Source organism: Lineus longissimus, chromosome 1, assembly GCF_910592395.1.
Source record: "Lineus longissimus chromosome 1, tnLinLong1.2, whole genome shotgun sequence".
NCBI lineage: Eukaryota > Metazoa > Nemertea > Pilidiophora > Heteronemertea > Lineidae > Lineus > Lineus longissimus.
Window position 1 is genome coordinate 26,204,827 of NC_088308.1, and position 25,056 is coordinate 26,229,882.

General features: G+C 40.6%; 3 protein-coding genes across 5 annotated transcripts in view; 2 read left to right on the top strand and 1 right to left on the bottom strand.

Annotated features, from left to right (window-relative positions):
• The first annotated feature begins 1,467 nt into the window (after positions 1–1,467).
• Positions 1,468–15,460, top strand: LOC135494685 (meiosis regulator and mRNA stability factor 1-like). Of its 2 annotated transcripts, XM_064782892.1 has the most exons (21): positions 1,468–1,522; positions 2,022–2,151; positions 2,410–2,618; positions 2,769–2,886; positions 3,177–3,343; positions 3,571–3,746; positions 4,627–4,739; positions 4,913–5,934; positions 6,100–6,278; positions 7,279–7,359; positions 7,605–7,749; positions 7,966–8,141; positions 8,325–8,491; positions 8,674–8,891; positions 9,192–9,671; positions 9,868–10,095; positions 10,370–10,573; positions 10,742–11,009; positions 11,264–11,530; positions 11,752–11,870; positions 12,176–15,460. In XM_064782892.1, exons 2-21 carry the CDS (start codon positions 2,136–2,138, stop codon positions 13,256–13,258), a joined length of 5,436 nt encoding a protein of 1,811 aa, XP_064638962.1. In that variant the 5' UTR covers positions 1,468–1,522; positions 2,022–2,135; the 3' UTR covers positions 13,259–15,460. The 2 variants fall into 2 exon arrangements, with proteins under 2 accessions (XP_064638962.1, XP_064638971.1); XM_064782901.1 differs by lacking the exons at positions 1,468–1,522; positions 2,022–2,151; positions 2,410–2,618; ... (1 more) ...; positions 3,177–3,343; positions 3,571–3,746 and adding an exon at positions 4,285–4,373.
• Positions 15,461–16,053: 593 nt separating this feature from the next.
• Positions 16,054–19,986, bottom strand: LOC135503448 (queuosine-tRNA galactosyltransferase-like). Of its 2 annotated transcripts, none has more exons than XM_064797142.1 (10): positions 19,886–19,986; positions 19,405–19,467; positions 19,049–19,148; positions 18,736–18,800; positions 18,343–18,408; positions 17,834–18,147; positions 17,516–17,651; positions 17,140–17,208; positions 16,586–16,660; positions 16,054–16,295 (listed from the first exon to the last, which is right to left on the bottom strand). In XM_064797142.1, exons 1-10 carry the CDS (start codon positions 19,895–19,897, stop codon positions 16,215–16,217), a joined length of 981 nt encoding a protein of 326 aa, XP_064653212.1. In that variant the 5' UTR covers positions 19,898–19,986; the 3' UTR covers positions 16,054–16,214. The 2 variants fall into 2 exon arrangements, with proteins under 2 accessions (XP_064653212.1, XP_064653128.1); XM_064797058.1 differs by having other exon boundaries at positions 19,405–19,521.
• Positions 19,987–20,394: 408 nt separating this feature from the next.
• The window catches only part of LOC135503574 (meteorin-like protein), a 40,206-nt gene continuing 35,544 nt past the window's right edge, over positions 20,395–25,056 (top strand). The window contains exon 1 of the mRNA XM_064797180.1: positions 20,395–20,645. Coding sequence (XP_064653250.1) covers positions 20,491–20,645 — 155 coding nt within the window. The 5' untranslated portion in view covers positions 20,395–20,490. The remainder of the gene's footprint in view (positions 20,646–25,056) is intronic.

The following is a 25,056-nucleotide window of genomic DNA, read 5'->3' on the forward strand; positions in this document are numbered from 1 at the left end:
CTTTTCTTGACGTCACGGATTATAACGCATTATATATTAACGCTGTACAAACGAATTCTGATAAAAAACTATATAAAAGTATAACTTTGAAGCACAAAAGATTTCTACCAACAATTTATCAAACAAAAGGTGTAGTTTCTATATTGAAACGGGAATTTAATTGACTGCACTACTTTAATATTGTGGAGTAAGAATTTTGTAAATGTAATTAGGCAGTAAAGTCTCGCGCAAAGAAAAGAACATTCCGAGAAAACGTATATGAGGTCTCGTTAGGGAGTTTTTCCCAATTGTACGCGACGATGACGTGCCCCATTAACAGGACGTAACATCTATTTTAAAATGCGTTTCCAAAGTGATTGCATGAGGACAACCCATCTGTGTTGTATATCTGATATCACTGGAAACGCCCGATTCTCCAGGTTCTGCAGGATGTTAAATCGGGCATTTTATTTCTTTACATAAATCATAAGCGTCGCATTTGCTCTAGCTCTCTGTTCACCATCCCAAATAGCAATATTGTAATTGGGCCGGACAATCACGGAAAACCCCAAATATTATACATTTCTTCCTGAATAATTCTTACAGAGACCATTCTCCCGTGAAAGACAGTTGCTTACGCTACACAAAAAAAAAATATCAAGGGTCAACCATTGAAGTTTTGAGATATGTTGAACTTTGCACAAATAAGCGAAAAACGCACCAACTGGCACTGGACGGCATTTCAACACGGGGCCGGCGCACATCCCAAGTTCAATGTACACCTACGTCGGCAACAACAGTAAAATGCGTAGTTTCTTGTTAGCCGCCTATTGAGTAGCGTTCTAGGTTTTAAAAACTCCCAAAAACATGTCTTTGCCAAAACAACTGCTAAATCAACAGAGGCGTACTGTGAGAACCAAAAAATCAATGATTTTTTAGGAACTACGGTTAGTCGCTAATGAATACAAAAAAGTCCCTAATGAGACCTGAGGTGGCACTACACAGTGCGGAGGACAGTGTCAAGAGAAGCGTCAAATAGACGACCCCAAACCTCCCTGTTGATCGTATCCGTACCACGCCACTAGACTCAGCGCTCACGGACTCGGACTCGGACTCACGTACTATCGACCACCGGATCTTAGACGACCGAACTTTTCTTCACCTTCAAACATAATAACTTCGCGATTGCTTAGGCCCCAATATGTGTTGTTGTTTTCACATGCATTGTTCTCGTGGTGTACGGAAAAGTAGGCCAATACATGTATTAGTGTCTTTAAAAAAAATTCAGTTAATGGAAGTACACTTTTTTCCATTACTGTTTGCTTACTATTGCTCTATCGCCCTTTTCATGAATCAATTTTGAGCATTATGTTTACAACGTAGTTATTATTACACGAAATATGACTCTAAAATGCCGAATACTTGCAACTATTACGTCCATCATTGAAATCTTAGTGTACTAATTGCTCGCTATAAGCTAGGTGATTGCGCCCCTAAACCAACTGACAACACTGGTCTACCTCCCCGGAACTCACACTTTAACGTGAGTTAATTGTAATCTTACGTTCTACGTACCAAAGTGGTATATCTAGGAATACAGTTCAACTTCACTGAAAACTAATGATGTGTTGATGAGTTCAATGAATCCTTCAATTCCTTTGGTTTTCTTAGTGAACTGACGTCCGACAATGACCTGTTGACGTATACCTGCAATGCTGCATGTGCATTGCCATTTAAATGTGTAAAACAGTTATCTATTTTAGGACGAGTATTGCCACAACAATGTCAATCTGATTACTCGTCGTTTTACTTTTAGCGGGCATGACTATGTCTTAGGACATCCAGTGACCCAGCAAAATGTAGCGACAGTACAGCCAGAAGTACCAACAACTCGCAAAACAGGATCCTTGTCTGACTGGTGACTAGACCACTTAGTTGGTCACCATCAAATTAGACCTACAAATATCTTGTTTTGACATGGGTTGAAACCAGTTCGCTCATCATCTGGAAAGAGAAAATGGCAACGTTGAATTATGTTTCAGGTACTGGTTGGGTGTGGAGGAAGGAATGTCTGGAAAGAGAAGAAGATGCAACAGGAGACGGTTGTGGCATGCATGTGATCGCTTTATTCATTTCATCGCCAAAACTTAATAACCATGGCTTCCAAATCAGGTGAGGTTTGGAATGTGTCAACCATCATGATCCTTTTGAATAATGCCAATAACTAATATTGTTTTCTTTCAAAAGATACATTAAATTTAGTAACTTGACAGTTTTGGCAGCCTTCGATCACGTTGGATCACTTAATTACAATGAGTGTGCAGCAACATGTATTGCAGTTTTTATTTTATTGAATAGAATTTAGAAAATTCAGAATAAACCTGTATAATGTACAAGCATCAGAAAAAGATCTTTTTTTTTCTATTCCAGTCTCAAATGGAAACAATGACTCTCTTCCTCCCATTGGTGTTTTCTGGGATATTGAGAACTGCAGTGTCCCCAAAGGCAAATGTGCTCTTAGTATTGCACAGGTCATCAGAGACAGATTCTTCAGAGGTTTCAGAGAAGCTGACTTCCTTTGTGTGTGTGACATCAGTAAGGAAAGTAAAGCTGTCATCGAGGAATTGAATAAAGCACAGGTACAGAAAATTTCACATTTGAATGAACATCTAGAGACGTTCTTGATGCCCGACCATTACGCATGTAATTTGGCATTGAAAATGAAATCACATTGATACAGCAGAATGTTGTCAGAATGTCCTAATCAAACAATAATTCTTATGTTCTAGGTGACTGTCGTCCACATTAATGCAATCAGTAAGAATGCAGCTGATGACAAGCTCCGCCAGTGTCTACGAAGGTTCTCCGACACTCATAGCCCTCCTGCTACTATTCTCATGATTTCAGGTATGGACTTCAGTCAAAACTCCTCATCTAGCATTACGTGTAGCTGATAAATACTTTCTTTTGGCTTGACGTTGAAACATTTTCTAATCTTATTCTTATGTATATGACTGAGTTGCCTTATTGAGTTGCCTTATCTCTGCAAGTGGGATTCTCAGAGTTAACCTCCCCTTCTGTCATGTCTGACATTTTGGCCAAGAATGCCTTTGTCACTTTCGCACTGATTTATGATACGTCTACAAACTTCAACTACATTTTGTACCTCCTAACACTTTCACTTTTGAACACAACAGGTGATGTGAATTTTGCAACTGAACTGTCAGATCTTCGCCACCGTCATGGCTTCAGGATTGTGCTCATCCACAACAAGTCAGTCCCTGAGGCACTTGTGGCCTGTGCTCATGTTCATTATCTCTTTGAGGATATTGTCAAAGACGTACCGGAAAGACAGCCTCCCAAGGTATTCTTAGTTTGTATTGTACACACTAGTCTATATTGAGTTTTGTCTTCGTTTCGATGTGACATCAGAAAAACTTCATTACATGTAGCAATGTGTTCTATTCTGCATCTTATTCAAATGATGTGACACTTTGATCTAGCCCTGTCAATGTCTGGTGAAGAGAAACCTGATTGGGCAAGTCTGATGGCCTTTTTTGGGCTTACTTTTACCATGTCATGTCATTGCAGCCTTCCATTGGAAATGTAGAACTTCTTGTGACAAACCTACCTTCAAATCAAACAATAGGAGCTCTACGAACCCGCCTAAAACGATTATCTGATAACTGTGGAGGGAAGGTGATGACCATCAATGTTCATACATGCTCGGCTGCAGTCAGGTTCCCAAGCTTAGAAGTTGCTCACAGGTAGGGTTGTCTTGTTCATCATTGTTTGTGTGGCCAGGCTGATATTTTGGCTCTGTGTTGCTCTTTCAGATACAATACTGCTAGTGTTTTTTGTTGGTGTCATTTTCCCAAGAGCACAAACATTGTCATTCCATAACTGTCACTAAAGATTTTTATTGGCACAAAATCCTGAATCCTGCATGAATAGATTTTATTATGGGCTATTTTTCATATTATTACAAATCTATTGTTGAACTTAAGTAGTGTTCAGGCCATTTTTGTTGAAATGAGATAACACAATTAGGTCTTTAACACAGCAATAATTGAAGTACGGTAATCCTTTGTTGCAAACATGCCTTGTGATTTGGTTCAGTTATGTCAGCCATGTAAATTTCATCCTTTAGGAAAGTAAATCAATTGAATGGAAACATATGTACAGCTTATGCAGAAATAGCTTTGTAGTGAAGGTTCATATTGAGCTGGAATTTGCTTTACTGTGCAAGGTTGAGCGTAGGTTGTTCTGTGTGTGATGATCTGGGCATTTAGGGGAGTTCACCATGTGGTACTGGATGTGCTTCCATTGACTCATGGGTGGGACAGTTTTGAGATTCATGGAGTTGTCAATCCATTTGGAAAATATCATTGAAGGTATTTGTCTGATGATTATGTCTTATCGGATTTGATATATCATTTCAGTTTTCTATCACAGAGAGCTTTACTGAGGGCGGAGGGAGGCGGAACTTGTCCCAGGTTAATTTTTGCCGAATCCCTCTCAAATATTTTGCTATGTGACCTGAAAATAGTTTATTTTCCAATTGGTTGGGAATGGGCAAATGCAACTTTCCGATGACATTTTTTGTTTCCTGTACTGTGATAGTGACTGTTATGAATTTTCTTGTAGGGCCAAGAGGCGTATGGAAGGTGAAGATGTGTATGGAAGCAAAATCGGCCTAGAACTTCTCACTGAATCGAAGAGAGCTTTACTTACACCTAAGGAGAAGAAAGAGAAGCAAGGTATCTTATAACAGCCAAAAATTCTATTACCTTCATTTGAATCCAAAAGGAAGATTTTTGAGAGCTCTTTAAGCTTTGTTTTTTGCTCATTGCATTGGCTACAATTAACCGTTTTGTATTCTCTGTTGATAAAATGCTTTTAAACTCTCGAACACCAACTGAATCTTTTTCAGGATCTCCTGCAAAACACCAGAAAAAGTCGCCGAAACGACACAAGAAAATGAGAGACCACAATCCACAACCTGTTCCCAGTAAGGGTGACGCAAGCACAGATTTGAATATCCCAATTTCTAGTTCTGACAATGAAACACCGTCTTCTATGACACCTGTGAATGCAGAAGTAGAATCTCCATCTCCTAGTCCTAGCGTCCGTCATCAGTCGCCAAGCATGGTCAGCCCGCAGAGGACTGCCCAGGTGTCTCCTTATGGGCGATCTCAGTTCACACGACCGCAGGGAGTTGGCCGAGGTTATCCCATGCCAAGTCAAGGTCAAACTCAAGGTGATGGAGTCCACAGCATGGGAGACATGGGAGAGAAGTTCCAGAAAGAAACCAGAAATGAATTTCACCTCCCACAACAATCTTATCAAGGGAATCCACTTAACCATGATCCTGGTGGCGGAGATTTTACAAATCCGCCCCCCTATAAGCAACTGAATCAACAGTACCCTGATCACCGACCAAGGAACCCAGATCTTCTTGGACACAGGAATTATGACCATCAGGGGAACCACCAGCAAGGGTATGGCAGGGGGTACAGAAGTAACACATCCTCTCCTTATGAACACCAGCACAGTTGCAGCTCAGGACCGTATAGATCAAATAACCATTCCCCGAACCCTCCCAGACCATATTCAGCTGGGGGTTACAGATCTCTCCATGGCAGCCCTGGTTCAAACGGGAACCGATCCAATCCAGATTTTCGCAGCGGCAGTCCCGGTAACCTGACCTATAATCAGAGAAACTATAGAGAGAGTTATTTCCAGCCTATCAGATCTCACGGGAGTTCACCACGTCGTATGACACCATCACCTGGTTTCGGAGCAAGAATGATGACGCCGTCTCCACACATGAATGTTGATGAGATGGGAAATGTTGGCTCATGTCTGGAGCTCATGGTCACTAATCTCGACTACAACATCAGTGCCAGGGAATGGAAGAAGATCTTGTTTACTACGTTCCAGCAACAAGTCCAGGTAAATGGATGCGACTTTTTGTCAGGTCTGAATTTTGTATGTCTTTATTGATACTATCAAGGAAGGTCTGTCAGACAGTAGTGACTAGCAGATAAGACTTAGAATATTGTCAGTGAGTCTTCCCTGTGAGATGAATGTACTTCATTTATCCCTGCCTATTTTCAGGTACAAAATGTGTACATCCAAACGCAGTCAGATGGTTCTAACATGGGTGTGGTATGTGTGCCAACCATTGATGAGGCCAGGCTTGCCATCGCTCAGTTCCATCGGAAGAAGATTGGCTACCGAAGGATCCATGTGGCTCTGGTCAGGAAGGACAATGGACTGGCGTCTGCTACGATCAGGTCAGTTGATTTTCTTCTTCACAATTTACTGAAGCCAGGATATATGGCTCTTATGGTCTGATTTAAACTATTTGAAAGTCAGAAACCATCTTGGTTAGAAGACAGCTGAACAATATACATAATTAGATATTTGTTCGTTTTCCATGTTTTTGTTTGTTTTGTGATATGGAATAACCAAAATGGGCCTGATTTTGCGTGGTTTAGTTGTCATATCAGAGCCATGAAGGTTGCTGCAGATGTCATATTATGAACATTCAAATGATTCCTTCTCTTCCCACCTCAGGATGGCTTGCCGGGCCAGGAGACGACGGTACATTTCTTATCATTGTTTGCTTGGCACCTTTCATGGTTTTGTTTTGTTAGGAGGAGGAAAGAGTAGATATGAGTAGTAGACAGTTGGATCTGATAGTCATGTTTTGACTTTATGATATCTGTCATCATGAGCTCGAAGACTGAAGACCACTAACATTTCAAGCCTTTTTCCACTCCTGCTGTTTGCAGTGATTGCTGTTAGTGTTAGACATTGGTGTTTTGGTTATCTTCACCAATTTGGCATTCATTCTTGCATCTCTTCTTGATCTTCAAGTGGTTTACTTGAATTGCTTCTTCATCAGAAAGGTCTTGTGTTTCCTGCATGGTGAATGTTGTGCTATATTACATAAGGTCATCCCTGATACCATTTCCCAACAAGTATTTCGTATCCCTGCCATGGTTTTGAGTTGACCTGGCTGACTCTGCAATATCTGTATCTGACCTTAAGAATCAAATATTGGACATTTGCTCATTGCACATCCAAGAAACGCAAATCAGACCATATCACTTTTAGGAGTTCAAAATCTGCATATTTTGTTTTTAAGCTGTAAAAGGTAACAGATCTCACTAGTAGTGGTAGGGAAATCAAGAAATTTGACAGCTTTGGTGTGCTTTTGTTTTGTGCTCCTTTGACTTTATGTTTGCCTGTTAGAGACTGGAATTAAAAGTCTTGCTGTATCTGTTCTAGGTCTGAGGCTGTTGCTCTGCTGAAGGAAGCAACTGGACAGACTCTGCCCCTCTTCAAATTCATTGAACTTTTCGAGAAGAGGTAAGTCCCTGGCATAACTCAAGAAGGTTATCAAATCCTATTTAGGAGCAGTTGGAACTTTCGACATGGTAATCTTTTGCCAGTTATGACAGTTCCTGGCCAGAGCAGCTGAATTTTGGTGGTCGTCTTAATTTGTTTACAGAACAAGTAGTTTAATTGTCATGGATCTCAACATTTGTAGCAAAACTAGTGAAAACAGCTTTAATTCTGTTGATGTTGAATTCTTTTTGGTATCTGTCTTTCAGATTTCACCAGTCTGTGAGTGTATCTGAGCTGTATCAAATGAAGGATGTGATAGAGATCAGTGACATGGAGGGCTCGGGCAGAATGGTGAACCTTTTACACAGATACAGGGACAGCCCTGCTCCTCATGACTCCTCAGATATAGAGGTATGTATGAGTGGTGACTTCATAACAAGTAAACACATAGTTGTGGTTCAAGAATGGCATTTTCATCATATCACAATAGCTGGGGAAATGAACGGGCCCATTCACTCCCAAGGGACTTAGGGTGGTTCTTCTCAGTCAGGGTCACATAGTTTGTGTTTCACTCCATATATTGTCATTGTGAGATCAAGAAGAGGTAAATGATGAAAATCTTTTCAGGTTGAGGAGATTTTCGAGTCCCCGATCTGTTTGATCCACTGCCCTGAAGGAAGCGAGTTCTACATGACAGCCCTGGACTCGGCTGGTCTGCCTAATGTGGTGCTACAGTTGAAAGGCCTTGCTCCTCAGGTCCATAGCCTCCTGCAGGCACACAATGGCAGCATGCCCTTAATGAGGTAAGAAGATGGTGCTAAATGACTGGACAAAACTCAAAATCTTTTCCTCATACTTTCTGGGACTAATATTTCAATGACATGGTGTGCTTGACTTGGGAAATACATTTTTAATGCTGATATCCTGAGATTATCGTGCATGGCTGTTAATGTCAGCTGGTTAATCTGTTTGTTCTTCTTCTGCAGCTTTCCCGCCTGCTATGCAGCCGAGTTTGGCCCTATCTATCAAGTCTCAGATGGTGGCGTTCCCCTGGAACATCTCCTCACGTGCATCCCTGGGATACAGGTTGACGTGTCCAAGAGTGGCGTCAAGAAGATTCATTGGACGGAAAACAAAGCCCCATCAACCATAGGTAAGTTTGGAGGCATTTGAATGAGTTGTCCTCCCTGAATGCAGATAGTCTTGACTACGCTAGGTGGTTGAGGGTGAAACAGTTGCTATGATTTTGATCTGTGTAACAGGACTGACTACCTGCTCGTATCTGCCATTTCCAGAGGTTTTAGATAGCTCAAGAGATTTTTACTCATGTTTCAGAATGTGGGCGCTTCCTTCAAAGTCCTGCCCTGAACCAGATGTTGAATCAACTGAGCAAAGAAGTTGTAGATCTTTTGAAGAGTTGTCCTCAATGTCGTATGCCATTCAGCAAGTTCATCCCAGCGTATCACCATCATTTCGGCCGCCAGTGTAGAGTTGCTGATTATGGATATACCAAATTGGCAGAGCTTTTCAAGGCCATTCCACATGTGCTGCAGGTAGGTGTTATTTTGGTTTCTTGTGATACATGGATTTGACCATAACAATCAACATTTCTCTCAACCTCAGCCTCAGGTGGGAGCTCAGTGGAATGTACAGTGGTTGGTATGGACTCACTGCCATGGATTTCCTGGACACCAGGACACATCAACAAAAGAACTTGTGTACAGGTGGTCATCATGGCTTGGTCAAGAATAACTTCATCTTCTTTAACAATTGTGTGACATGTTTCTCAAACCTTTACATTACCACCATTTTGCCAAGCACTGGTATTTACGTATTATGGCATTATTTTACAGGTGATTGGCACTGGTAACCGTGGTATCTTGACCTTGACCCACCGAGCTCAGGTCAAACGGTTCACCTCTGACCTTCTCCGTCTGCTCAAGTCACAAACAAGCAAGGCAATCATGGCCATTGATATTCCTGCGATCTTTATGAAAGTTTTCAACAAGGTTTTCGACATGTCCGAATATGGCGTCTGCTATTTGGAGGACATCTTGTTGGAGATTCCAGACACAGTCGTCATGGTTGAAGGTCACGAGGAACAGATGGTGATAGCTATACCACGACGAGATCAGACTGTGGAGGAGATCGAACGTACTAAGAAGTTTATCACAGAAGTTGTCGATCTGCTTCGCCATAGTCCCCAGTGTCGTATGCCCTTCAATAAGTTCATTCCATCGTATCATCATCATTTTGGACGGCAATGCCGTGTTGCAGATTACGGGTTCAGCAAACTGATTGATCTCTTCGAGAGCATTCCAGATGTGATCAATGTAAGTCCGAAGATGCATGCTTCATTCAAGTTAGAACTTTTGCTGAAACCACCACTGCTTTTTGGTACAGTAAACCGCACAGATTTCTTTCATCTTGTCTCTTTTAGAAGAGTTTCACAAAAAAGTTGAATATCTGGCAGCCTTTCTTCCAAAAAGGTGTTGTTTAATATTGACACAGTCTGTTTCCCTGTTGCAGATTGAAGATGACGGCGATGAGAAGATCCTATGCTTGACCGAGCCTGAGCTGATTAAAGTCCTGGCAGACCAGGTCATGTCCCTGCTCGAGTCCTGCCCTGAGGCCAAGCTCCCAGCCACTGAGTTCCTTACTGCATTTATGAGGTTCCATGGGCATAGCTTACAGCTGCAGGACTTTGGAGTTCATAATGTGATTGCCCTGATGAAAAAAATCAAGCATGTTGCAAAGGTAGGCCCCATAATCATTAACAGGGCAAAATGCATCCCTTGGTAGTGTCCATGTGAAATTGGTGTCTTATTTGAATCAGATATGTCAAGAACTGTTAGATATGTAGATAACCACAGTCAGTACATTACCAGGTCTAAAAACTAGAATCACATCTTGTGAGTCTCTGAGGAGTTGTAGGTTGTTAAGTGTTCCTCAATACACTCTACATACCCTGCTTTCTGAAACTGTCTTCATGTTCCGTGTCTCTGTTCTATTTTCACCTTTGTTTCGCCAGGTTGAAGGTTTCAATGGCAAGACTATGATCAGTCTGGTGGACCGTAGCCAGGTGCAGCAACGAGTGCACCGTGTTCTCCTGATTCTCCTGGAGCAGCCTGGGGGGAATATGCACATCCCATACCTCAAGGAGAGGTACAGAAAGACGTTTGGTGAACACCTGGACATAGCTGAAATCAAGGAGGACCTCAAGGAGTACATTATGGTAAAGATTAGTTATAACATGGTCCAGTTGTATAATGATTTGGTTGAAATTATCCTAGTTCATCAGGTTGGGTCTACTAGAATTTGAAGCAACATGTGCTATTGACCAATTTCACCATGTAGACTGCATGATTGATCTTGGGGAAATCATATGATACTCCTCTTTCAGGTCTCAGATGATCTAAACAATGGTATTGTCAAACTAGTCGCTTTGATGGAGTTTGCTCGAGATGTACGAAGTCTGCTGCGCATTCACAAAGGTCGCTTGCCAATGCAACATTTCGGGTCGGCGTATCGAGATCATTTTGGCACCGAACTGAAACCAGCAGCATATGGATTTCCAAACATTGATATCCTTCTTCAGTCCCTACCTCATCTTCTTCAAATCAAAGGGAAAGGCTTCAAGAGGGTCATGTACCTTAATACAGATTTCCTAGGTAAGGTGAAAGTACCGTTAGCCAGAGAATTGTGATCGTGCTCCTCTCAGGAACTTACACATTGCTCCAGAGGTACTGTGAGCTTCTGCTTGGCTAAAAAAGTACACTTACGTTTCAGATTGTTTCTTGGCCCTGATCTTTTTCGATAACACCAAGAAAGGCTGTGTATTTTGTCGTAATCAGCATAGTAAGGATCCCAGACCTCCTCCCTGGCTTATGTTTTTGTAACAAGAAGATTTCCATTTCATTTCCAGACAAGTTCAGTCACCAGATAGCCTACAGCCCTGTCCCTCAGGACAGCGACTACATGACTACAAGAGATCAGAATAACACGCCGTCTAAGGATTCTGGAATCCCGGACATACACAGTGATGAGGATCTGATGTTGGTTGCCTCCCGTTCCAACACACCCATGGACCTGCTGGCATACCCAGTCCCCTCAGCTGTGCCCTCCCCTGATCTCCAACCCAAGGTGCCATCTCCGGCTGATCTCATGAAGTTTGCTGATCCTCATCAACCAGGTTAGTGGGATGAACTACTTCTGCCTACTCAGTGCTCAATGTGGTTCATGATGGAAATGCTGTTATGCCCTCGGCACATTCTGCAACAGATTATACATAACAGAGAAAGACTGAGGGAAACTGGTCTGGCTAGAGTTACCGCGATGGAGCAGTTAAAACTGAGATAAAACACAGAAGAAGTCTGTCCAGGTATGCTTACCTGTGCTTGCTTGTTTTTTCAGACATCATCTCTGGGATGAGCCAGGAAGAGAAGAAGAGACAGATGAGTCCGCTCTGCCGTACACCGACATCAGAAATGTTACAGTTTGCTGCCCAGTGTTTGCCCGGCAAGGAAATGAAGGTAAATAGTAGTCTCCAGATGGTAGTGTTACTGACGTTATGCACCAGCTTATGCCAATGGCTTATGACTGTTGTGCACGATATTTGACAGTCTTTAAAGCCCTGGTTGTGAAGTGATAATCTTGAAACAATTGTACATCTTACACAGAGAACTTCACTGGAATAACAACAAGGCAAAGTTTACCAGCAATAAGGACACTGAGACTGAGACTTACATTTTTTTTTTCTTCTTCAGCGTTCAACCTGCCTAAGTACTATAACCTCAGTCCTGTGGCTGAGACTTACATGAATGCTTCCCTCTTTCAGAACGACTCTCGTGCTGAGAACTACCTGAAGGATGTCTTCATCCATTCTGCTCCACCACCATCACCACTAGCATATGATCCATATAACCCAGCATATCAATATTACCCCCAGATGTCATACGGACACTATCCTCAGATGACAACCATGCCGACGTACCAACCTTACTGCCTGTCACCGTCTCCATATGCTGTTTACTACCCACCGCCTCAAGCTACGGCACCTCCACCAACCCCAGGCGGCGCCCCCTACCAGCAGCCCCAGATGCAGCCTGCACAGTATTTCACCTACGATACTGTCAATGTGACCCATTCCCAGGTGGTAGGAGACCCTGGGAAGGCTCTCCTCGCTATGATCTCACCAAAAGAGGTCAAGGAAGAGAGTCAAGAAAGCGATGAAAAGGTTGGTACAGCCGCTGGTAATAACACCACATCCACTCCAGCTGTGAACAAGCCACCCCGTAGAAATGCTGATGGTAGTCCCATTGATGAAAACAGTGACCATGTTAAGGCAATCCTGGCATTCTTATCTCCATTCAAAGAGGATGGTTCTCCAGTCACACCGTCGATCCAACCAGGGGCTTTGAGTAGCATTGCTGCGGATTTAGATGCGGTAGGTGAGGAAAAATCTCACATTGTTGTTACAACTCCCCCTGGTGCTGAGGGGAAGCCAGCAAGGAATATTGTCATGGAACAAATCGCCAAATCCCCGGCAAAATCTTTAGTGTTGGAGTCGGAGGAATCTGAAGGTGTTGGCCTGGAAATCACAGATTCTGTTGAAATTAGCGATTTCGACAAGACGACTGATAGCGAAGCTGAAGATGCAAAAGGTGTGACATTAAATGTTCAACAAACTAGCAGGCGTGCTGAATTTGCAGCTGTTAGAGCTAAGGAAGAAGATGTCAATATGCTATTGTCAAGGTTGTCAATTCCTGCCAATAAGAACAAACTCAATCGCACACCATCAGATACTGAAAGTGATTTGGACAGTTCCAGATCCGGTGCGTCTCCGAAATCGGGCACACCCAAGAGGTCGCGCATTGCTGCTAAGTTCAATGTACCAATTGAAACGGATCGTACCAATTGAAATGGATCGAATGAGTTAGATTACGGCTTAGGAAAGAGTATGATAATCTCAGTGTGTTGTTGACTTGGTTTTCTTCGTGTAAAACAGATGGAATGAATGATTTAGTATTGAATTGCATTTTTTTTATATTGCATTTTGGACAGTAACCACATCTAAGTTCTTATTTTCTGTTGAGTTAATCATGTTCATTCACTCTTGTGACACTATTTCATTGTCTCACATATTATTGCTGTCATGAAATTGGGTGGAATATTTAGCCATTGGCTGAGGGTTTTTTTCATGAGGACTTGTTGTAAAAGTCAATGAAACCCCCAAAAGGGTTGACACATTTTGAAACATTTTATAAGTTAGTTACTTAAAGCATGTGTTTCGTATAAACTGACATATTGACTGAGTTTGATTAAACTTCTAATCTGCGAGTAAAAATTGAAGTTTTATGTCTGTCATTGCTTGAATGTCATTTGTGTTCGATGACACATTTGTGTTTGTTGTGTAAATTTGTCTTTAACATTGCATGGACTACATGTACAGCAATCATTTTAGAAAAATGTGGATGATTTGTCTCTAAACATTTCTCTAAGTCTTCTGTTCAATTATAAAGGGTCATATTAAGTCATAATTATGCACAAAATTGGGCAATGGCCATTGTGTATGCAAAATTATAGAAAGTCTTGCAACATCAACTAATGTTATTTGAACCTTCAGGTATAATTCTTGGCATAGTCTCTTTAATGGGCCCCTTCACTACCAGTAAAAAGGTGTGACAAAACATACATACATACATGCTCCTGAAAGTGATATTCAGACATTTCACCTAACTGGATTACCTGTGGCTATTGTGATGAATTGATTACTCATCAAAAAGTAATGATGAATTCTTCAGGGACTTGGAGAGCATTCATTTGTACATATTGACTGTTATCATTTGCGGTAATGCAGGTTGCATTTAAATGTTTTTGCAGTATTTTCAAAATATTGAGAGATGAAGTAGCTTTTTCACCAGAAACTCAAACAGGTTTGATTGGATTTGTTTTAATGTGTTTGAAAAAACTTTGAAGTTGATCTGTCATGTTTGTGCTGGTGTTAAACCCGAGTTTAAGTCCTTGAAAAGCAGCTGGTTGCTTGGATGTGGTTCTAACAACCATTTTGTATGCATCTATAACTTAGTACTTGTTTATACTATAACTTTTGGTCGTCACAACCATTAGTTAGCATTGTAACTATACTCTTTGGCACTTTATTTCTTTTGCTATGTATGTATACAGAAGTGTGTACATTCTGGTGAATTACACATTGTGTATGCTATACTTTGTCTATTTTTCATGGTTGAACATCAGAAAATGTATGTTCTTGCAAAAACTAAAAATGGGGTGTAATCAGCAGTTATCCAGTCTCCAAGCAGAGCTAAAATTACTATTGACAACCTGTTGCATTTGAGGCATCTAGGAAGCGCTGTGTGATTGACCATATTTATCTGGAGTAAAGTCGTGGCAGGCTGAAAAAGGGAATTCATATTTTCTCTTAAGATGTGCACTGTTGACCTGAAGAACTCATTTGACTGTTGATCTGAACAACTTGTTTGATAATGACTCAAGAATGCAGTGGGAGAGCCATTGAATATCATACTTTGCCAGATAGATCCCACGCTCCCGTCTCCAAAAAACGTTTGTTTCTGGACTCCTGGGGAGGCCAAGTTCTATCTGATGCAGCTTGTTGTATGGTGGTACCCGTTGGTATCACTGTCAAGGTAAGGATGTACGTTCGTACACGTTTAAGACGTTGACTGCTACACGTTTGTGTAGTCCCCTTGTTTTAACGATGTGATGTTGAGATTGTTATGGCTTTCAAGTTTGCATTGGGTTTTATCAAACATGTCCTTACGATGGCAATGCTGTCGTCTGTCAACGCTGGTTAGGTATTTCTATATCAAAACAGTAGACTTTTGAGTTCGGACAGGTGTCACATTCTAAAGAAGAATCAAAAGAATTCTGCTTTAAACAGTTTGCGAGATTTCAGAATTTGGTAAGATGTCTTTCTTGTCCTTCACGATCTCGACTAATCACCATTTTTGTCTAAAACAAACCAAGATATGAATGTTCATTCTCATTCGGCCAATTTAAGTTTGAGGAGTTTATTTGTAAGTGTGGTTCACACTCCTAATTTAGTTTGAATAAACAAAGGATTTTCATTACACCCCACAAACATGTCTTGTCTTCTGTTTTGCCACTTTCTTGGGATTTGTCAGGAGTCAAAAGTCCTGTGGTTGCCTATATCCTGGTGACCGTGACACATTGCAATACTGCCACAGAGGGAGTGAGCTTCTTTCCCAAAGACAAGGCCGACCACTTTAATGGTCATCTGTATATACCTAAAAACATTCACATCGGTGCTTCGTCTCAGCTGGGTATCTCTGGGAGAACCTCTTGCTGACGATGGCAGTGGCAGGATGTGCTGCCCTTCCCATCCTAATGGACTGCTCCTGCAATGAATGTTCAGTGCGAATATGGGTTACTGATTGGACTGGCCTTGGGGGAGCGGGTGAAGGCACAGTCAAACAGACGGGCTGCTTCCCAAGGACAAGGGTTTGGCCAAAAAAGCAAGTCCTGATTTCGCACACATACTGGTGTTTCGTCGACTAGAGCCTAGTTTCGAGTGAATTTGCCAAGAGCTCGATATTGTACAGAGAGCATGGGACAGGCAATCTTTACCCTGTCCCTACATCCCTTGAAAATATGCAAGAATAGGAGAGTATCGCTGATCTAATCCAGGGACAAAAGAACAACCAAAACATGAAATTTATACTGGAGAAAATTTATTTATAAAACTGTACAAAAAGGTTTTGCATTGCAATACACACTGATATGAGCAGTCCTGTACAATCTCTTTTCACAAAGTATTTCAATACAATGTCATATAATAGCATTGTCCTTAAGAAATTACATGATTAAGTCCATTACTATGCAAAGCTGTAGTAATCAACGCCTTCTTTCAGTTGAAGAGATTCAAGGTTTTTCTCAAAGCCACCTCCAGTCAAATCCTGAAATGTCGAGGAGAAAGGTTTGTCTATATCATTGTCATATAACCGAGCAAGGTAACAAAGAATTCACTTCATTTCTGAGTCCAGAATATCAGTTAACTTGGTTAGCTATCATTCGATACCTGCTGAGATGACAGAACTTGAGTAAGAAGCTAGTTTTAATTGTATCTTTAAGCTTTGCATACTACAGCCAGTGCAGTACTGATAAGCTTGTGGATGGTACCTGATGAATTCTCTCATGATGTTGATGAGCACATGCTCATGCATATTGAGCAAAACCAATGACTAACCATTTTCATGCACAAGACGATTGGTCGCGCTACCTTAGAGAAATGCACTATTGATATCCGTGGTTTAGGACGTTCCTGAAAAGATACACACACATTAATGCACTGTTGGTCCCATCACATTATTTTCTTGTATTGTTTGGAACTGAATAAGAACATCAGGTATATAAGGTTGAAGTGGACAATTATTAACTTTAACTAGCAGACCACTTACACACAAATAATGACATTGTGCTGATGTAGTGATGACATCACAGATCTGTGTGTACTTTTGGGTGGAGGGAATTTTAAGGTAGTTGAGAAGAGTTGTTCATGGAGAACAGATTGAGTCAGGAGGACATATTATCTAGAGGATAAACTATACCAGTACATATGACAAAGAATGATCACAAGCAAGAGACCTGGGCCGGCCAATCATATGGAGTGACTGTATGAGTGGAATACAACCAATGTCAGTAAGTAATGACAAACTTTTCAAATAGTCTTCATGTGGAGAGAGGAGAGACATTCTGTGCACATCATTTACCAGGTAAAGGAATGAACCTGAACAGACTTACTTTAGACTCCTCATAGATATACACTCCTTTCTTGATCTTCTTCTCATCCACATCACAAAACATTGTGACCTGAAAAGTTTTTTGACAAAGCTGAGACTAAATGATACATAATGCACCATAAATTTTCTGAAAAGTTTTTAAAAGGAGACATCTTGTTGTGTCTGATAAAGTTATTCGACTGGGAGAGACAAAGTCAGTTGGTATCATCCTCCGCAGTGGTGTCAGGTTGTGGGAAAGGTTAATTGCTTTCAACAAGTGAGCCACTCTCAATAAATTTATGTGTTGTTTGTGTGTGGTGGTGCCACAAAACAACATCTCTGAACATCTGCAATCTGTCTGGATGAATCAGAGGATCTAAGAGAGAAGCATTTCTCACCTTCTTCTGATTCTCTAGCGACAGTGACCTGAACAGTTTCCTGCCCTGTTTCCCAGCATTCCAGATGCTGAATGATGGCCATTTTGATAGGACGCCCTCTTCTAAAGCTTTCAGACGTAACAACCAGATTGATTCTCTGTGAATTGGAAATGGGAACATCAGCTATTACATTTCAATTAACTTTATTGAGGAACTTCAAACTCTGTAGTTTTAACTAGGTACTCATCACTGTTTTCTGTTGGAATGTTTCTAGAGTTCATGTTATAAACTCATAAAGCAGTCGAGAAGAGAAGAAGTGTATATAAAGAATCATCTTACTCTGTGACTGAGAATGTCATTGCATCTGGATGATAGCGATACATCAACAACTGTCGGTCAATTCTCTTCAGTTTCCCTCTACATTTCAAATGTTTATAGAAGAAGATGAGATCATCAGGGACACCCCTTCCACCACCAATACCCCCAACCATATCATACTGCAGCCGTGACATAAACCATGTCGGAAAGATCAATGTTGGTCCGTTTGAAGTGTAAATCTGAGTTAGGAGCTGTTCTTCTGTGAGACGATTTGCCCAGTTTTCATAGCGCTCTGTGGAGCCTTCAGGTTCTCTCCAGAACTGTGATCCAACAAGCTGAAAACAAGGAAGCATATTGACTAATGTTAGGCCATTTAAATTAGAACTAACGAGAAATGACAACCAGCTGGGGGAGCTTTAACGCGTGGTGAGTTGTTAGCCAGCTGGAAGAGTCAAAATATTCAGGCAAACTGATAACCACTTGGACGAGTCAAATGGCCTGGTAAGTCAGGATGCCAGTACAAAACTCACCAGAGTAGAATCTGTGCTTGCAATTTCATACTGAGATGACACTCTGTCTTCAGTCATCACATCATCCTGTGGAGAGAAAGACAAGTATTTGATGATATGAGTGCCCTTTTATGAGGACATCCTTTCCAGAGGAAAAGGTGAATGACCAAATCAAGGAATGAAATTTGATACATTTTTAACTTCCAGGCTTGCAGCCACGTTTTGTTGCCACAATAATTTTAACTGGGTGGCTAATTTTCAATGGGTTATCCAAGGTCTGAAATTAAGGAATTCATCCCCAACTCACATCCACCCCTGTCCACGACATGTCATTTTCAGCTAACGAAATGTTGCACTTTGTTGTGACAACTGACAGAGCCACCTTATGTCACATTTGAAAACCAGTATACTCACAGCATCTAACCAACAGATATAATCTCCTGAACTCTGAATAGCTGCCCTGTGCTTGGCATTTCCAGCTGCAAAACAAAGAACATGAAAGCTAACTTTAGAGAGCTAGGGTTAAGAAGAAATAAGGCATGAAGATGGAAATTAATGCCAAAAGGCTATTTGTGATTTATTTATTGAGAAGTGATAACCAGCTGGAAGAGTCAAAACATACTGTAGGCTTGATAACCAGCTGGAAGAGTCAAATTGTTGGCAACCACCTGAAAGAGTTACCTTCTTTGGGTTTTTAACTTCAATGAAAGAAAAAACAATTACTCACGACCAAGAGGAGAACCTGTGTCATTAAGTCCAATCACAACCTTAAATCCTCTCTCTAAGAACTTCAGTCTCCATTCCTGAAGAATCTCAGCAGTTTTATCCTGAAAATATAGTAAATCAGTAATTAGACCAAGTAATAAAGATAATTTAGACTAATGTCACTCAGGGTTATTGAAATCCTTTTTCTTGCCTAACACTATCATACCAGAAGAAATATATATCATTATTGGTAAATACATGCTTCATAAAACTTTCTTCTCATTCTACAGACTCTACAAGTCCAGTGATCTCAATATAGATCTCTCATCAAAGTGGAGGTGTACAATGTGTAGCCCAGGTTGGTAGTAGCCTACTTACCATGCTTGCATCATTGTAGATTGAAACTTCAATGGTCCCCGCATAGTCTTGGTTCAATACTGACTGCAAACATTCAACCAGCCATTTTTCACCGTTGTACACAGAAATAACAACTGACTGTAATCAATGCAAGAGAAGAGGAAAAATTGTCTGTCAGAAGGTCCAAGTTATGAGTCGCGATCACTAGTCAATACCTGACATTTGCCTTGGGACCTTCATCACCACCTTGACCAGGTTGTATCTTCAAACAGGGGATACATGAATTGATTACATCTGTCTGGACTTTTGGTGGAAGGAAGAAATATGAGTAGAAACGAGATTGATGGAAATCACAGCATGACTGAGTAAGGATGGAGTCGGCCGGAGTAGGCTCTATCTATCGAGTGTCTGACTCTGCAACAAGAATTTGTCCAAAAGTTGACTTCTACTAAAATCTAGATCGGATTTTCTGATCACAATAGGTTCAAATAATATATCTTACCACGTTAGTCATGAAATATCGGTGATCAGATCATTAAATGAGGGATATTTTTTGAAAACATTAGAAAAAACTTTCTAAAATTTTCTCAAACAGGAGGCTGCCATTTTGAACAGTCATGTGATCTCATGGTAATGCTATTATTTTTCATTAGTGGGGGGATACAATATCGGTTAAGGGTATTTTAGGCATAATATGCAAAAATGATCCCTTTCAAACATATAGTCTACGACAACAAATAATTCAATATTAACAATTCATCAGGATTCATCCTATGAATATGCTAAAAGCGCTGATTTACTCTTTTAGCATTATTCAAAACGTCCCTACATCCCAAATGGACTCGTCCACGCCTGGAATACCCTTACCTGGTGCCTATGAAGGCTAACGATCCTATACGAATCACACAGCTACTGTACATTGTCCATGCTGCCAACGGCACGAGGCCAGCACCCCGCGTGTCACGCAAGTCGCAGTCGGCCTCGGGGATCAGTGTTTGTTTTGTGGTCATTGAGAGAGGACTATGCTGTTCTTAGAAGTGCTTTCCAATAGTGATATATCTAACGGATTATGACAGATTTCATGTACGAAATAAAACCATTCCAGTTATGGAATCTTTAGGACATTTCTCATCGAATGGATCCATTCGATGGAAGAAAAGTGACATTTGGAATTCAGTCCATGGGATTTTATTTGTGATTTTATTATTGTGTGCTAATGTGGATACCCAAACCTCAGCCAAGCAGTGCAGCAGAACTCTCCAGTAAGTTTATATTCGATTTTTCTTTTTATTTTGGTTATCAGGATTGCTGTCCGGAAAGATTATTATAAACAATGTATCTGCTTGGACATGATGAAGCCAAAAACATCACTGATCTATTATTTTCACTTGTCTTCTCTTATAGGAACTCTTCTACCATGTTTCCATCTCTTCCAGATGTTTTTCCAACTCTTCCAGATGTTTTTTCCAACTCTTCCAGATGTTCATTCCAGCTCTTACATATTTGCATTCCGCTTTTCTTGATGTTTATTCCAGATGTATATTCAAGCTCTTCTAGAATTTTATTCAGCTCTTCCAGATGTTTATTGCAGCTTTTTTCAGGCCTTCTAGACAGATGTTTATTCCCAACTCTTCCAGACATTTATTCCAGCTCTTCCAGATGTTTATAATTCCAGCTCTTCCAGTCAGCCAGGTGTCTATCACAGCTTTATGTTTATTCCAGCTTATTCTTGAGGTCTATGTGTTCTATTGTGAGCCTAACAATCTGGTCAAGATGATGATACCTAAAAAAACTACTGGATTGAGTTGACAGAAATTCAAATAATCAATTCACCCTTTCATCTTGGCCACCGCCATATCATTTGTAAACTCCAGGGGCAGGGGATTGTTGACTCTCTTATGCAAGTATCAATTCGTTTCTTGTACCCCCCCCCCCTCCTTAAGGGTAGTTAAGCTATCACCACTAATCTTTGCTGATGCTTGAGTAGTATTTATTTTTCCTTTAGTGAAAATTTGGCGAAGCTGGAAAGAATAAGGATGCTAATGTGTCGATGTCTTGTCGAACATACAGCCTTACCCAGTAAAATTAGTTCGGTTACTTTATATGATGGTGATAACTGATATATTGTTGATGGTGATGTCTTGACGAAAGAAAAAGTAGCATTGGTGAAAAAAGGGTGATGCTTGAGCCTTAAGATGTCGTTATAGGGTGATAAGGTGTCGTACCCTTCTTGAGGAGGGGGGGTACAAGACACGAATTGATACTTGCATTACACTACGTTCTATGTCGTGATATGTTTCATGCCTGCCTGTGGTCTAAATCTTATGTCCAACTTTTTTGACTGTTGACATAATTTGCAAACCTGATAGTTTTCGATACACCCCATGCTGGACTGCAGTCATAACTGATTGATTTAGGTCATTGTGCTGGCCACCCCTATCATGTGTCATCAATGTGTATTTATTTTATCAGTTTGTGTACATTAGGTGGCCAGGATAAATGAGGGATAGTCCTGGAGATTCTCTACTTTGTCAGATTGTAGGAAATTGCATACCAATGTTATGTAATATCTGATAGTTGAATGATGTGTGTTTTGGTTATTTGTGCCTGGTTTAGAAGTGGGGTGATGAACTTTCTTTCTGCTTGCTGCTTGATTGAGATAATGAACTGAGATAACATGTTATTCAATCATATGATGGAATTTCAATTAGTCGGAATAAAGTTCAGGAGTGTACACGTGTAAGTGATTGAAAGAAGTATGGTGATCTTTGATTGAAAGAAGTGTGGTGATCTTCAGTATTGTAATACTAATAGTCTACCCTTTCTCTGGAGCCTTTGAAAACTGCACCAGAAAGTAGGAAGTAGGCTTATTTATCAGGTTGGTGTTGGGTTTCTGTTAATCTAGCCCCTGATGAAAAAAATCTGTAAGTTACATGTTACCAACTTGTACTCGGGTTGATTTCACAAGTTTGTTGTTTTTACTTGCAGCACCTTACTATTTACTATAAAATACTGACTTTAGGCAAAACTTTGTTTCAGTTGAGTAAACAATATGATATTCACCTGATTTCAGCAGAATTAAACATCAAGAATCTCATAGATTCCCAGAGATTTGAAATATCTCATCTGATCCTAGGAGTGGGGAAATGGAAAAGTCTATTCTGGTATGGGATAGAGACCTTATACCAGAATAATACTATCGAGGACACCGGTGGGACTGAAAGTACTGTTCTTGATAGAGGCGGGAATTACTTAAGAGTGGTTAATGGGATAGGTGACATTTCAGCAAAAGGTGGCTTGGGGTAGCATGCCTTGATGCCTGTGTATTGCTAACTAGCTGACGCTCAGTTGCACTGCATGCCATATTCAGTTATGATGCTGGATATATAATGTGAAGTATTAGTTTTTTTCTGTCCTGGTATCTCTGGGAACCTAGTGACTCATTTGGCCAAGGAGGTGAGGTTATTGAAACTGGCATTTAAACGACCCAGAGTATTCTATTTACATGCTTGTGTGTATAACAGAGCTTGTTTAGTGCTCTGGCTTTGAGACTGTAGAATAGATGAGAGGACAGGTAAACACTACTTAGAATCAGGTCATACTCTCCTTTGTAAGGTATTCATCATCCACTCCATGAATATTAGAGTCCTCATGAAAGATAATCACGAATAGACCCCATAGTCAGGTGACGTTTTTTACCTGTTCATATCACATAATACATCCTGAGGAAATCGAGGGTTAATGTTTGCTTCTCTGGCCCATTATACCCCCCCCCCCCCCCCCCCCGACATTTTCTCTCATTTGCTGAAGTACAGGCATACATCACCTCACCATCACGTACACTGAGATTTATTTAACTGACAACTCCGATTCCAGTTGGAGAAATGGTCATGACATCCTTTTGGTTGCAACGCCAAATGGAACTTGTAATTTTTTACTTTCCACAAGTCAGTTTTACCATGTCCTGTGACACCTATACTTCATTAAAAAAACTATCCTCATGATACAGGGCAATCAGTCATTGTCAAGGGATAAAAAAATTACATTTTTAAAATGAATGGAAGACAACGACACTGTTTGTGACTACAGACACGTGAATAAAAAACTGAGGAAATTAATTCTTAAGAAGTAATGAGTGTGGCCTAATTAGGTAGAAAGGAAGTCATCTACTCTGGGTTCGGTAATAATGTGGTCAAAATACTGTGATGTTGGCTTGTGATTAGATTCTGGTCATGAGACAGTTTTCATTGTTCAGAAAAATGATCGTAATGAGCGTGTCATGATGTCATATCAGGGTCCACTTGTCATGAATTATGTGGTGCCTTTTGGCTGTTACTGTACCTCAGTCAGCAGTGGTGACTAGAAGCCATTTTCTTATGAAAAACCAACTCGTCTCATGCCCAACTTAATTGTCCTAAAACATGAGGGCCACTAAAATGCCTTCCAAGGTTATCAGCCAATGGAGAAATCAGCTCAAATCATGCATGGACATACAATGTCAGTCATCAGTGAATGGAAGTTGATTGGAACCTGGTCTATTGTATTGAAGGCCATTGTGATAACAAGTTGTAATATTTAATGATGCAGCATCGCAATTAACTAACTAGTTTTCGTGGCCCAAGCATGTAGTGGGTCACAGCCTCAACAAGTGTGCCGACATGCGCCACAAGAAAAACACTACAAATTGAAATTGATATAATTTTGAGTTCATTTGTTCAACTGTCAATTAGAGTTAATAATGCTTTGTTTGATTCTAATTAGTACTGGGCCACTTAGTCTTTTTCAGCAGTTTCCTCGGCAGTAAAAATGTGACTGATAAGTGATATGCTCTCCACTGTTGTTCGTACATTTTGTTTGCAGATCTAAAAGCTACGTAGCCTCAAAAAGAGGGTTTGAGAAATGTTTAGGTGGAAATTCTCAGTCCCAGTCAAATATGTAGGCCAAGTTGTAAAAATGGGCTGGACATAAAATCTAGTCCAACACCATTTTGAAGTTGAAGGCCACATGCAAGTTGAGACTTGGGAAACTTATATAGAGTATAAAAAGGAGAACTTTATAGTTAATGTTAGGCCTAATATAGTCTATTTTAATAATAAGTCGATGTCTATCTTGGATTGCACGCACTGCTGACTAAAGTTTAGTTCAAGATGACTTGGAGACAATAATTGATCGTCTAGGAAAGATTGAAAGATTGTGACTATTTCACAAATAAATCAACCATCATTGGTATTGAAACATTAAAAAAACACTATGAAAAATATTCTATTTCTATTTTTAGTAAGAATATTCTTAGGCAGCCAACCATGATCATTTAGAAAAATCACAGATGTACATTGTATGGCAAAGCGTGTGTGGAACTGTCAGGCTGACAGAGGTGACCATTGATCACAGCTACTGAAGATGTCCCAGATTATTTCTAGCTCATTCTATGTTTATCAGTCAATCAGTGGTCTGGCAGTCCAAGGCACCATGCTGTTTGCCCATGTCCTTAAATTGGGGCAGGACAATGACCCATCAACCCCTGACAAATGGACAGATGGTCATGATTAACAAAACACTAGTTCATCCTTTCATGGCTAAAATAGGATGCTTCTAGTGGTCAAATCATTTGAACAAATTCAGGTAATCCTTGCTCAAATAGACTCTTTGCTGTATTTGCATTGGAATGATGGA